This window comes from Odocoileus virginianus, chromosome 12 (genome assembly GCF_023699985.2).
Source record: "Odocoileus virginianus isolate 20LAN1187 ecotype Illinois chromosome 12, Ovbor_1.2, whole genome shotgun sequence".
NCBI classification, from domain to species: domain Eukaryota; kingdom Metazoa; phylum Chordata; class Mammalia; order Artiodactyla; family Cervidae; genus Odocoileus; species Odocoileus virginianus.
Genome location: NC_069685.1, coordinates 51,555,252 through 51,567,299, shown reverse-complemented (window position 1 = coordinate 51,567,299; position 12,048 = coordinate 51,555,252). Strand labels below are relative to the sequence as shown.

The 12,048-nt window shown below is 50.1% G+C and overlaps 1 protein-coding gene across 3 annotated transcripts in view; it reads right to left on the bottom strand.

Annotated features, from left to right (window-relative positions):
* Positions 1–11,810, bottom strand: part of MLXIP (MLX interacting protein) — a 58,907-nt gene extending 47,097 nt beyond the window's left edge. For all 3 annotated transcript variants that reach the window (XR_011490685.1, XM_020882546.2, XM_020882547.2), the window contains exon 1: positions 11,275–11,810. Coding sequence is in view for 2 of the 3 variants with exons in the window: in XM_020882546.2 (XP_020738205.1) it covers positions 11,275–11,687 (413 nt within the window). In the remaining variant the exon portion in view is untranslated. The remainder of the gene's footprint in view (positions 1–11,274) is intronic.
* Between the last annotated feature and the right edge of the window lie 238 nt (positions 11,811–12,048).

Below are 12,048 nucleotides of genomic sequence, written 5' to 3'. Positions count from 1 at the left end.
TGTCACAGACCAAATCCCCACTTGCTATCTGTTTCAAATACGGTGCCACCCTCCCCTTCCCCAGGGCGCCCACAAGTCTGCTCTATGTCTGTGTCTCCACTGCTGCCCTGCAGATAGGTTCATCAGTACCATCTTTCTAGGTTCCATATTCATGCGTTAATGTCCAATGTCTGTCCTTCTCTTTCTGACTTACTTCACTTTGTATAACAGGCTCTCAATGGAATACTATTCAGCGACCAAAAAAAAAAAAAAAGAATGCATCCAGGTCAGTCCTAATGAGGTGGGTTTTTTTTTTTTATAACAGCTTTATTGAGACATGATTTACACACCAAAAAATTCACCTCTTAAAAATGTTCACTGGTTTCTAGTATATATCACAATACTATATTGTATTGTATATCACAATACTATAAAACATGACCATCATCCTAGAAGATTCCTGCTTTTCCCCAGTATTTCCCTCTTTAACCTCCCTCACAGGCAAGTACTAATCTGATTTTTTTCCACCTCAGATTAGCTCTGCCTTTTCTAGAACTTCACATAAATGGAATCAGTATCTAATCTCTTGAGTAAGACTTGCGTCACTCAACGTAATGTTTCTGACACATACCAGAAGCTTGTTCCTTTTTATCGCTCAACACAATTTACTCCTAAGGCTGTATCTCTCAAATACACAAGGACCATGGAAGAAAAACAAGATTGGTAAATAAAAATAAGATTGGTCATTTTAGTCTAACCCTCATGTCCCCTCACTTTTTCTCTTCCTTTACAATTAAAGACATCCCGACTTACAGGGCCGAGTGACACGCTAGCAACCAGCGGCACCACTGTTTATTGGTATCTGATCCATCATCTTTCCACCATATTCACTGCAGTTCCTGGTTTCACCTTGTAAGGAAGTCCCGAGCTGAATCTGTAAGAGAACTTTACTACTGAAAATGGAATATCAACATCCAAATAACGAAGCTACTAGGCTTCCCCCAAAAACGTGCCTGTCAATGAATGGATAAACAAAATGTGGTAAAATGACACAACGGAATACTGTCCAGGAATCAAAAGGAACAAAATATGGATGCACACTATAAACACGGATGAACCTCGCCAACCTCATGCCAAGTGAAAAAAGCCAGACACAAAAGGCCACAAACAGTATGATTCCATTTATATGAAATGTCCAGAAAAGGCACAGACAAGCAGATTACAGACACAGAAAGCAGATTAACGGTTGTCTGGGGCGAAGGCAGGACCTGGGATTAAACATAAAAGAGCATGAGGGATCTTAGTGGGGTGACGGAATGTTCTAAAACTGGATTCTTATTATGGCTATACAACAAAAAGGAAATCAAAAGGACGGCATCTTAAGGTACACGAATCCCATCTTGATAAAGTTGTTAACACTAACGATAACATAAACTCATCTGCACAAGTGGAAGAAAGTCCTGCTCCAAGGCAGAGAAAGATCCGTTTAACAATGTAAACAACAACAACAAAATAATAATTACTTAAAGAACAGAGGAGCCTGGGTAAAAGGCCCTGCTACTCAGCTGGAAAATCGCTGTTTCAAACAGCAAGCTAATATAATCATGCACTGTTTTAAGAACTTGTTGAAAGGGTTTCATTCTAATAAATAAGAGGGATTTATAAATTCACTTTCTCTATAAAGTGTAGTGTCTAGCCCTCTGGGCTGGTCCCAGAAGATGAGGCAGTCTGTTTGCAAATGGGCCAGTGACCACCTGAGCACAAGAAGAGGCTCTTTAGGTTGTTTTTTAAAAAGCCAGAACATTGGGGAAATATCTGGAAACTAGTTTAATTCTCTTACTTTCTACCAAACCAGCTGTTTTTTGTTTGATGACTGTCCCATGGTGACGGAGCACAAGAGGCCATCGTCTTCCCTGATGGGCCTGTGCCCACAAGCCACAGAGGGAAGGAGTGGTAACTAGCTTTCAGAACAGACCCTCCTACGCGCACAATAGTCCTCAACAGTGAAGCAGTGCGAACCAAGTCCCCGCGGGTCCCCTCTCCAGTGCCGTTCCCACCAGCAGCCTGGTTCTCCCTGATATCCCTTTCTGAGCTCTTTACTTCCAGGCCTCACTCTTCACTGTTCCTCAACTGGATTCTTTTTTGTTTTCTTTTCTTTTTAATTGTTACACCATCACTTCTGAGACTCAAAAGCTATAGACAAGGAATTCTGTTTCTGGAATTACTCCTCCAGATCTTGGACGTCCTTCTGGAGCTACCAAATAAGCCCTTCCGCCCTGCCTCCTAGAAGGCTTTTCTCAGGGTGCAGTCCGACCCCAAACACACTAAGGATGCTCGATTCAGAGACGTTTGCTCGTAGGGCCTCCAGGACCAGGTAGTACTCCTCTACCACAACCAAACCAAAGGGAGTAAAATTCTCGTTCAGGCTATGAGAGTGTCTGTTTCACAGAAAGCAAAAACAAAAACCACTGCCATTCCAAATACAAGCTCAAAACGCCAAAACCTCCCATGGCCAACGGGTCCCTTATGAGGCACAAGAGAGGTTAGGGAGATGAGACAGAGCAGCCAGGACAGAATCCCGGTACTCTGGTGACAGTGAGGACCACCCTGGACTGCAGAGCCCCCAAAACTGACAGCAGCTCACAGCCCCTCTGAGGGAGCTGCCCCACCCATAGCCCATGCAGCCAAGTCAAGCGCACAGCTCGGGTCCTCGACACAGCTCACGTTAGTCACACAGCTGACGGGGCCCCCACGGCTCAGACCAAAACCCTCAGGGTCACTGCTGATTCTTTGCTTACACCCCCACATCCTTTCCACCAGCAAGCCCAAACCCTCCCTGCATCCACGCACGTCTCACCACCTCCCCGGCCACCATTCTGGTATCAGTGCTTCCCCCGGCCCTCCTGTCCCCTGGCCCCCACTGCGCAGACTCAACAAGCTGGCTCCCCAAAGCAATGAACGGAATATCCTAACCTCCCACCTCCCAACCAAACCCATCTCCCCTTCTCCTCCCCCACTCGCCCTGCCCTCAACCTGCTGGCCACCCTGGCGTTCTTCCCAGCCCTGGAATGTGCCTGATTCCTTCCACCTTGGGCCTCTGCCTCAGGCTCGTCCACCGCCTGGAATGACTGCCCTCGGCTGGCTCCCACTCACCACTCGGGTTTCAGTTCAACCTGAAATGTCAGCCCCTCAGAAGACGACTCCAACCTGCCAAGATACAGTGTCCACCTACCCTCCCCCACCCGCTATCACTTTCCATCTTCTGGTGTGGTTGATGTTCTTTGAGGTAGGAACGATATAAATCTGATTTGCTTACTGATTCCTTCAACTGACTATAGACTCCATGACTTTACAATACCTATAAGTCAGGTCACTGTGCCGGACGCCTTAAGCACACACATAGCTGTATGCCACCTACATCTCAATAAAACTGAAAACACAAAAAGAACGCACAGGTCATGTCTTGTTTACTGCTGCATCCCCAAGGGCGAGAACAGGGCCTGGCACCCATCAGAGGCCTGATTAATACTTTTGAAAGGAAAGGGCATCCAGTGCAAGACACATTAGACGCTCTGGGGCTAGACGCACCCTCTGGGGTCCCTGAGATTCTGATCAGAGAGGGTGGGGCCTGCTGGTCTCCCTCTCCAGCACTTAAACTGGAGACTGCGGGCTAATTCAAGCAGACAACTGGCACAGAGCACTGACGGTAACAGGAAGCTCTGAGCAGGTCTGTGTGCGAAACTCAGGCCACCGCGAGCTCGTGTGGGGCAGCTGCAGAAGCCCCCATAGGCAGGGGTTTTGAAGCAGAGGAGGACAGGGGCAGGTGAGAGCGCCAGCTGGCAGCAGAAGTAAGACCCCAAAGCAAAGCAGGGTCTGAGAGAGGAGCTGAGTCACTTGATGGGGGTGAGCCCTAAGGAAAGGGCAAGCTCCCCATGCTGAGGGACCACCCAGCCCGGGAGCCCTCCAGAATCCACCGAGGTCTCGCAGTCCTGGGAATCCTGGAGGTTCATAAACACACTTCCTGATCCCCGCAGTAAACCCCCATTGCAAGGGCCAGCTTGAGAGGGGCCCTGATTCCTGAGGCCAAAAGGGCTCTGCCTAAAACTTAAGCCCTGTGGCCCAGAATTCTAACCACAGACAGAATTCCAACAAGATAGAAAAATATCACCTAAGATATCTGCTGTCTGAACTGCACATATTAGACCCAAGAAGTAACTCAATTATGGGCAATAGGAGCTCACACTCTGAATTTTTCATCAGCTGTATATGAATCCTTAAAGACACGCGCTGTTAACTTTCTACAATACACTATTCTAGGAACTGTGCTGGGGCAACAGGATAAGACCACTTTATAGACTTCCTTTTATAATGAGGGGCCTCCTATCATTAGATCCCCTGAAGCAGTCAGGGCCTAATATGCTTCGCACAGTTTGACAAAGCCACAGAGTGGACTGCTCAGCTCTTCTGCGGGGGAAGGAGCCTGAAGAAAGACTTTTAGACCTGGGTTATATGCTTAAAAACATCACTTGGAGAAACTATTGAGGACATCCCCGAGTGGCAGAGTGGTTAGAAACTCACCTGTCAATGCAGGGGACATGGGTTCAATCCCTGCTCCGGGAAGATTCCACATGCTGCAGAGCAACAAAGTCTGTGGGCCACAACTACTGAAGGCTGCTTGCCTAGAGCTCGTGCTCCACAGTAAGAGGAGCCTCTGCAATGAGAAGCCCATGAAGACTAGAGAAGGCCCACGCAAAGTAACGAAGACCTAGCGTAGCCAAAAATAAAATTAATTAAAAACAAGAAAATTATTGAAACCAGTCTGTATTAGTTTCCAACTGCTGCTGTAACAAATGGCCACAAAATTAGTGGCTTAGAACAATGCAAAGTTACTGTCTCACAGTTCTAGAAGGGGTCTCTAGAACTGGGGCTAAAAGCAAGATGTCCACAGCACTGGCTTCTAGACCTCAAGGGGAGAATCTGGTTCCTTAACTTTTCTAGCTCCTAGACGCTACCCATGTTCCTTAGCTCACAGCCCCTTCCTCCATTTTCAAAGTCAGCGACTTCAGGCCAACTCCTTCTCCTGCTAGTTCTCTCTTCTGCTTTCTTCTTCTTTTAAGGACCCTTGTGACTACACTGGACCCACCCAGGCAATCCAAAATAATCTCCCCATTTTAGAGGCAGCTGATTAGCAATCCTACTTCCTCTCTGTTATGTGACCTACCGTATCGCAGGTCCTGGGAATGAGCACGTGGACATCCTGGGGCACCACTCATCTGCCTCCCATCTCAGGTTGTGTGGGCCCCCCCACACAAACACCACCCCGTGGTTCCACTCCACACCAGCACCTCTAGAGCAGGGTTCCACAGAGGGGGTTTCTCTTCACGCAGCTGAAGAGAAACAAGGTCTACCAGAGGAGAGTTTATGATGTTGGCCACTAGGCCCCTGGGTTTCCCTGTTCAATTCCATATATTTATCTTAACCGCCTAGTATATTCCAGACACTGTGAGACTCCATGGGAAAGTCAAAAGTGAAGACAGCAGGAAAATCACGTCTACGTAAATAAAGATACGAGGCACAATCAGCAAGGTCATGGATTTGCCTGGCATCGAGGGGTTCCCTCCCTTTGAGAGGCACCACTGTGCCATGGGCACTTGAGCTGAGGCTTGCAGGAAGGGCAGGATTTCACCTGTGGGGAAGGGCGGCAGGAAGAAGGGCACGGGGTGGCCTAAAGGCACTGGTTTCCCATCTCGGTTCCCCTCTTCCAATCCACGGGAACTAGCACTTCTACCTTCTCTCTTACAGAGCTGCGTGCTTCTGTGAGCAGACGAGGAGACTTTTCAGCTCCAGAGACACCACCTTGGATAAGCTGCCTCACATCCCAGCAACAGGGCAAATTAACTTTGTGCCCTTTTTTTTTTTTAAAATACAAATTCCACCAGCACCTGCCTGAGAGGGCTACTGCTACTTAGGATAACATAGAGACTCTAGAACACAGTAGTTGCTCAGTTAGTGTGAATTTCCTTCCCACCAGCGAATTACTTCCCTCCATCCTCTCTACCACCCCTTTCCCCAGGCTCTTCCCAATCTGATCACCCTTCTTTGCCCTTCCATCTGGATGGCAATCAGCCAGCCAGCCTCTACACAAACAGGAAATTTGTCCTGGACTACCAACGAGAAGAAGACAGGTAAAAGGTGAACCGTAAGAAGGTGAACTGTAACTTATGACAGGTAACACAGGGAGGGGGGGATATGTACGAAACCCTGATGACACAGGAAACTGTCCACACTGATCCTGATTCTGCACACACACACACACACACACACACACACACACACACACACACACTTCGGGACTGTCCTCACTGCTGCTGTTAGACCTGGTTCACGTTGTTTATGACAGCCCTTGCTAACTGTTCTACAACTGCCTTGTTATCCCTCCCCCACTCCAAGTCTGTGACCTCCTGGAGGACAGAGACTATTCTTTCTCATCTCTGTAGCCCTCACTCCATCCCAGCACGGCCCTTTAATGGACACTACTTAATGACTCAAGACCAAAGAAAGCCCAAGAGGAGAGAAACTGCTTCTCTTCGGCATGACTGCAGAAGAGAAAAACCAGTTTAGTCATCTGTGTGCACGGTCCTCGTTTACAACTAGTTACCATGCCCAGGACTAGAAAGTTCTTCCTTGGAAAACTTAACATTTAGAGGACACGTTGCTTTAAACCTTTAATCCCTGGCTGTCAGGAATAGTGGGTAACTATAGTATGTATAGTCAATCCTAAAGGAAATTAGGACTGAATATGCGTTGGAAGGACTGATGCTGAAGCTGAAGCTCCAACACTTTGGCCACCTGATGTAAAGAAGTGACTCATCAGAAAAGACCCTGATGCTGGGAAAAGATAGAAGGCACAAGGAGAAGGGGATGACAGAGGATGAGATGGTTGGATGGCATCACCAACTCGATGGACATGAGTTTGAGCAAACTCCAAGAGTTGGTGATGGCCTGGTGTACTGCAGTGCATGGAGTCGCGAAGAGCTGGACACAACTGAGTGACTGAACTGAACTGATACATACATATACAGGGCTACAGTTTAGAAACTTGTATTCCAAGGCTATCTTACAGATCCAAATTTAAAGGTCTCCTCGATTATCCACTGGAGTGGAGATCCACTGTCCAGGGACTTCCCTGGGGGTCCAGCAGCTAATACATCACACTCCCAATGGAGGGGGCCCAGGTTCGATCCCTGGTCAGGGAACTAGATCCCACATGATCTAGCAACTAAGAGTTCATATGTTGCAACTAAGAGCCGGTGTAGCCAAAATAAATGTTAAAAAAGAAAGAAAGAAAAATAATTTAAAAAAAAGAAAGAAATCTACTGTCCAGAAAGCTACTGTTTATCTCTAAATACATAAAAGAATCATCTCTCCCCTCACCCCACAGATATTCACAAAGGTCCCTAATAAAGTTACATAAAAAGGTAGAAAGTGAAACCAAAACCAAGCCCAGAAAGCTACCTACTAGATGTGTTCAGAATCTGCGTGGGTGATTTACATGTGTGACATTCCTCACAATGTTAAGAGGGAAAGAACCATGAACTATGTTCTAGAGGACATAGCTCCACTGTGAGGCTTCAGAGAGTATGGACAAGCCAAGAATGCATCCATTTAGCATCTGTCAAGCAGGCATTTAAAAGCCACATTAAAGACCCCAGTCAGATATGTTATTTCCCTTAGTTTATGGATGAGAAACTTGGGCTCCTAAAAAATGTCAACTGAATGATGATGCAGAAGGGATTCAGCTCATTAAACCTCCTGTTGCTTCTTATTTGCCAGGTACTAGACCCATTCACGGGGTTTCCCTGATGGCTCAGCAGTAAAGAATCCGCCTGCAATGCAGGAGACACAGGAGACGTGGGTTCAGTCCCTGGGCCAGGAAGATCCCCTGGAGGAGGAAATGGCAACCCACTCCAGTATTCTTGCCTGGAAAATCCCATAGACAGAGGACCCTGGCAGGCTACAGTCCATGGGGCTGCAAAGAATCGGACATGACTAAGAAGGCAGGCAGACCCATTTATAGACATTATCTCAGTTAACCCTCACTTCCATTCTGCAGGGACACCAGACTCTCCCCACAACCCCAGTAGCGGACAGGAAGCTTTAGAGAAGGCAAGCCATGAATTTCTAAGCTCTGCCTTGGGGAGAGGCAACTTCTTACTCTTCCAAACATCCCAACAATTGACCTCACACTGTAGGACCAAATCAAGACATTTCACTACAGGGGGCTTTTCTTAGCATCATGGTGTGGGAAGAACATGGATTTTAAGGCCAGCTACTGGAAGCTGGAATCTGTCCACACTGTTACCTGTCCAGGTGGACCACGGGGCACCCCACACTTTCCCCAGCTGAAGTCACTCTTGCCAAACTCTTCAGCAATTCACGACTCTGCAAGTTCAGGGACAGATCATATCAGAGTCCCTAGTCCACTTCACACGACTGGGGAAAAAACAACCACAACTTCCCCTGCCCTTAGTTCCTCCTCCGAAAGAGCTGCTGAACCTCATCTGGAAACAGCTGGGAGGCAGCAGTTAACAGGAAACCAAACCCCCCCCCAAAAAAAAAGTACAGAGTGTACCAGGGAGAGTTAGGCGGCTAGAACGAAGAGGCCGGGGGACTGACAGGAAGCTGAAGTCAGAAAGAGCCCAGGCCAGAAAGAGACAGAAGAGGCGGAGGCCCAGCTGTCCAGGAGAGGGAGAAAACCTGGAAAATGGGGGTGAAAGCTCTAAATGGCCCTGAAAGGGAAGTGAGGCCACCTCTGGGGTTGTTTTCTTTCCTCCCTGCCCCGCATATCACAACCCTCCTTCTCTGAAAGCCAGTGAGCAGTTTTCATAGGATAGCTGAGGTCAGAAACATTTCTGTTCTCACGCTGCTTTCTGGGCCAGAGGTTGCGGCCCAAATAACTGGTTTTGAGTCCTTCTCCTGTCAATTTGTACCCACGTTCCACGCTGCCAACTAAATTCTGGGGCCACCCAGATTAGCCTCACGCAGAGAGGGACACGAAGAGCATCTTCATGAGAAATTACTAGGCAGATGCCCACTGGGGGACCAGCAGTGGCAGGAGACTCTGCACAGGGAGTGACAGCAAAGCCGGACGGAGAACCAGCAGGGCTGGAGGTCTCAAAGAACAAGGTAAGCCTCAAATCAAACTAAGGGTGTATTTTGCAACCAAGAAAATTAAATGAGCAATGGCTGGCTGCCAAAATATTTTTGAAAGAAGTGGAAAAAAAATACCATTGCTAAAATTCTTTGGTGTCATTTAATAATACGCCTTCAGGTTATCCAAACTGAGGGCAGAGGGCAGACTGGTTTATTTACCCTTTAGCAGAGCTTAGGTGAGCACTTCGGCCCATGCCTCCTGCCACTCCATCGCCCATTCTCTCTTTGTATGCGGAGAAGTTTATATTAAAATAAAGGCGAGGATTAAGTTTGCTTAATAGAACACATTCCTATCTTTCACCTCCAGGTTTGTTTGAAAGCCCTCTCTCTCTCACTGCACCGTATGCTACAGTCGAGTTGAGTGTGATTCCAATGAAGCGCTCAAAATTAGTAAGCAGGGCTAACCCTGGAGGAGGAAATGGCAACCCGCTCCGCTCCCGTATTCTTGCCTGGAAAATCCCACGGACAGAGGATCCTGGCGGGTTACAGTCCATGGGGTCGCCAAGAGTCAGACACGAGTGAGCATGCACGCACGCACGCACACATGAAGCAGGGCTAAAAGCGGGCAGAGAGCTGAGAACTCAATACCATTTGGGTTTAAAAAAAAAAAAAATCTTCACAGGCTTGGTGCCAGCTCAAACTGGCAAGACCAGAGAATCAGAGCGGAGCCTAACCAATGTGCCACGCAAAGGGGGTGGGAGGAGAGCTCTGGGTAACGTTCTGCAGCCATGTGGCAAACAAACCATCAGGGAAGCCTTCAAGAGAGGAAATGGGGGCGGGCAGAGTGGGGGTGCGTTTCAGGAACATAACAAAGGAACAAGTTGACTAATCATTTATTCCAGAGGGGGAAAATGCCACCGGGAGCTATGTATATCTAGTGTTTCAGCTTCAGGTAAATGTATAACTTGGGTATATTCGGGGCTCACTGCTTTCCAAAAAAAGGGGGGGGGAGGGAGGGAAACGTTCCTACTCCTCTTGATACTGTTTCTGGAATCTCCAAGGAAACTTTGTCTGCGCTGCCTGCAGCAGACACCTAAGACAGCCCCAGCCAGTCCAGTTACTAATGCAGTAATCTCCACTCTGCCGAGATCCTATCGTGAGCTTTGTGCAGGGCTGGGCTGCTCCGCACTGCAGCTCCTCCAAAGAAGTTCTGTTCCCGAGGCAGAAGTTATCCGAAGCAAATACCTGACAAACACACCAAGAAAGGGAGAGTGGAAAGGCATTTTAAGCCAGGAGGTTAAACCCAGGCACTTCTGTGACTTGAGGGAAAAAAAGAGATCTCCGCCTAGAGCCAGAGCCATAGGTCAGGATGGTGTCTGGGATGCCTGCCCTAAACATCTCCAAACAATGTTTCAGGGCCAGCCCAAGGAGCCTCTCCAACTTGCCAGGGGGACAGCCTCCACCACCAAGGGCTAGGGCTTCAAGTCTTCTTAGGAGGCACTCAGGGCCCCTCCCAAGTGTGGGTGGGGGGAGGGCTTCCCAATCAAGAGAGTGTGAGGGAACCCAGCCTCCCTCACGATAAGAAAACTAGCTTACACTTAGGGAGCAATTAAATATATGCCAGGCACTGAAATAAGCACTTTACCTATCTCATCCCATCCCCACAGCAGTCAACGGAGGCAGGTAATGCTGTCACCCTCTATAAGAGGAGGAAACGGGCTCGCAGATTTTACACAATCAGTAAACCAGCACCCAGGACAGGTGGTCCCAACCACTTCTCCCTGTCGCCGGAAACACATAAAGCTTTGGGGGGAAGGGTGGATAAAGTCAAGTAACACGAGGTACAGCCTGTATTTACACCTTTTTCTAGTCTGAAATCAGTGGCCTCAGGACATTGAGGGGGGGCGGGGGGTGCCTAGCTGGGGAACGTGAAGCCGGAAGAACTTAAGCCCTGGCAGACAGGGAAGAGGCCAGGACCTCCATCCCTCTCGTTTCCACTCGGGACCCCAGACCCATAAACCCGCCGGATGGGGGAAGACCCAAAGGGAATGCCTGAAGCTAAGAAGTCCCCCGGCGGCAGCCCTCCACGCTTGTTTTGTCAAAGGAGCCCCGCTCGAGAGGTGGGGCCGGCCGGGTTCCTACCTGTAGGCCAGGGTCATGCACTCGAAGAGCTTGGTGAGCGAGGCGTCGATGGACAGGTGGCAGGAGCTGGTCTTGCCGAAGCTGTAGGTCTGGCACGTCTGCTTGTTGACCGTGTCGAAATCGTAGCCCTTCTTGGGCGGGTGCTCCCGGTGCGGCGACGACACCATGAAGTGGCCGCTGTGGATGATCTGCTGGCGGCGCGGAGCCTCCTCGCGGCCCGACCCGGCCTTGGGCGGCGGTAGCGCGGCGCTCGCCTGGCCCCTGGCCGGGGTGGCTGCGCCGGAGGCGGGCGGCGGGGACGGTTCATCCGTGTCAGAGTCGTCGTCGTCCTCGGGCACCTGGGGCTTCAGCAGCACGGCGCGGCCCCGGCTGCGGGGCCGGCTCTGAGAGCACATGAAGACGTCGGCGGCCATGGGGGGGGCCCGGCCGGGGGCATCCCCCGGGAAGCGGGGAGACGCAGGGCAGCTGGCGAGACTGGGCGCCGGCCCGGGCCGGCCCGCGCGCCGACTGTCCGCGAGCGCGCGGCGGGGCGGGAGGGGGAGGGCGCGGGCCGACAGGGCCGCCTCGGCGCCGGCCCCGGCGTGACGTCACTGGCGCGTCTCGACCAATTGGGCGCCCTCGTCGGCCTCTTAAAGGCGCAGGGGTCCTTTCCGTAGCTGGGCGGACAAAAAAGGGGGGGGAGGGGGGAGCGGGAGGCCACGCCTCCCGGCCCCTCCCCTCGCCATCCCATTCCCTTCGGGGTGCTGCGGGACAGGGTGGCCAGGTGGTGTCACT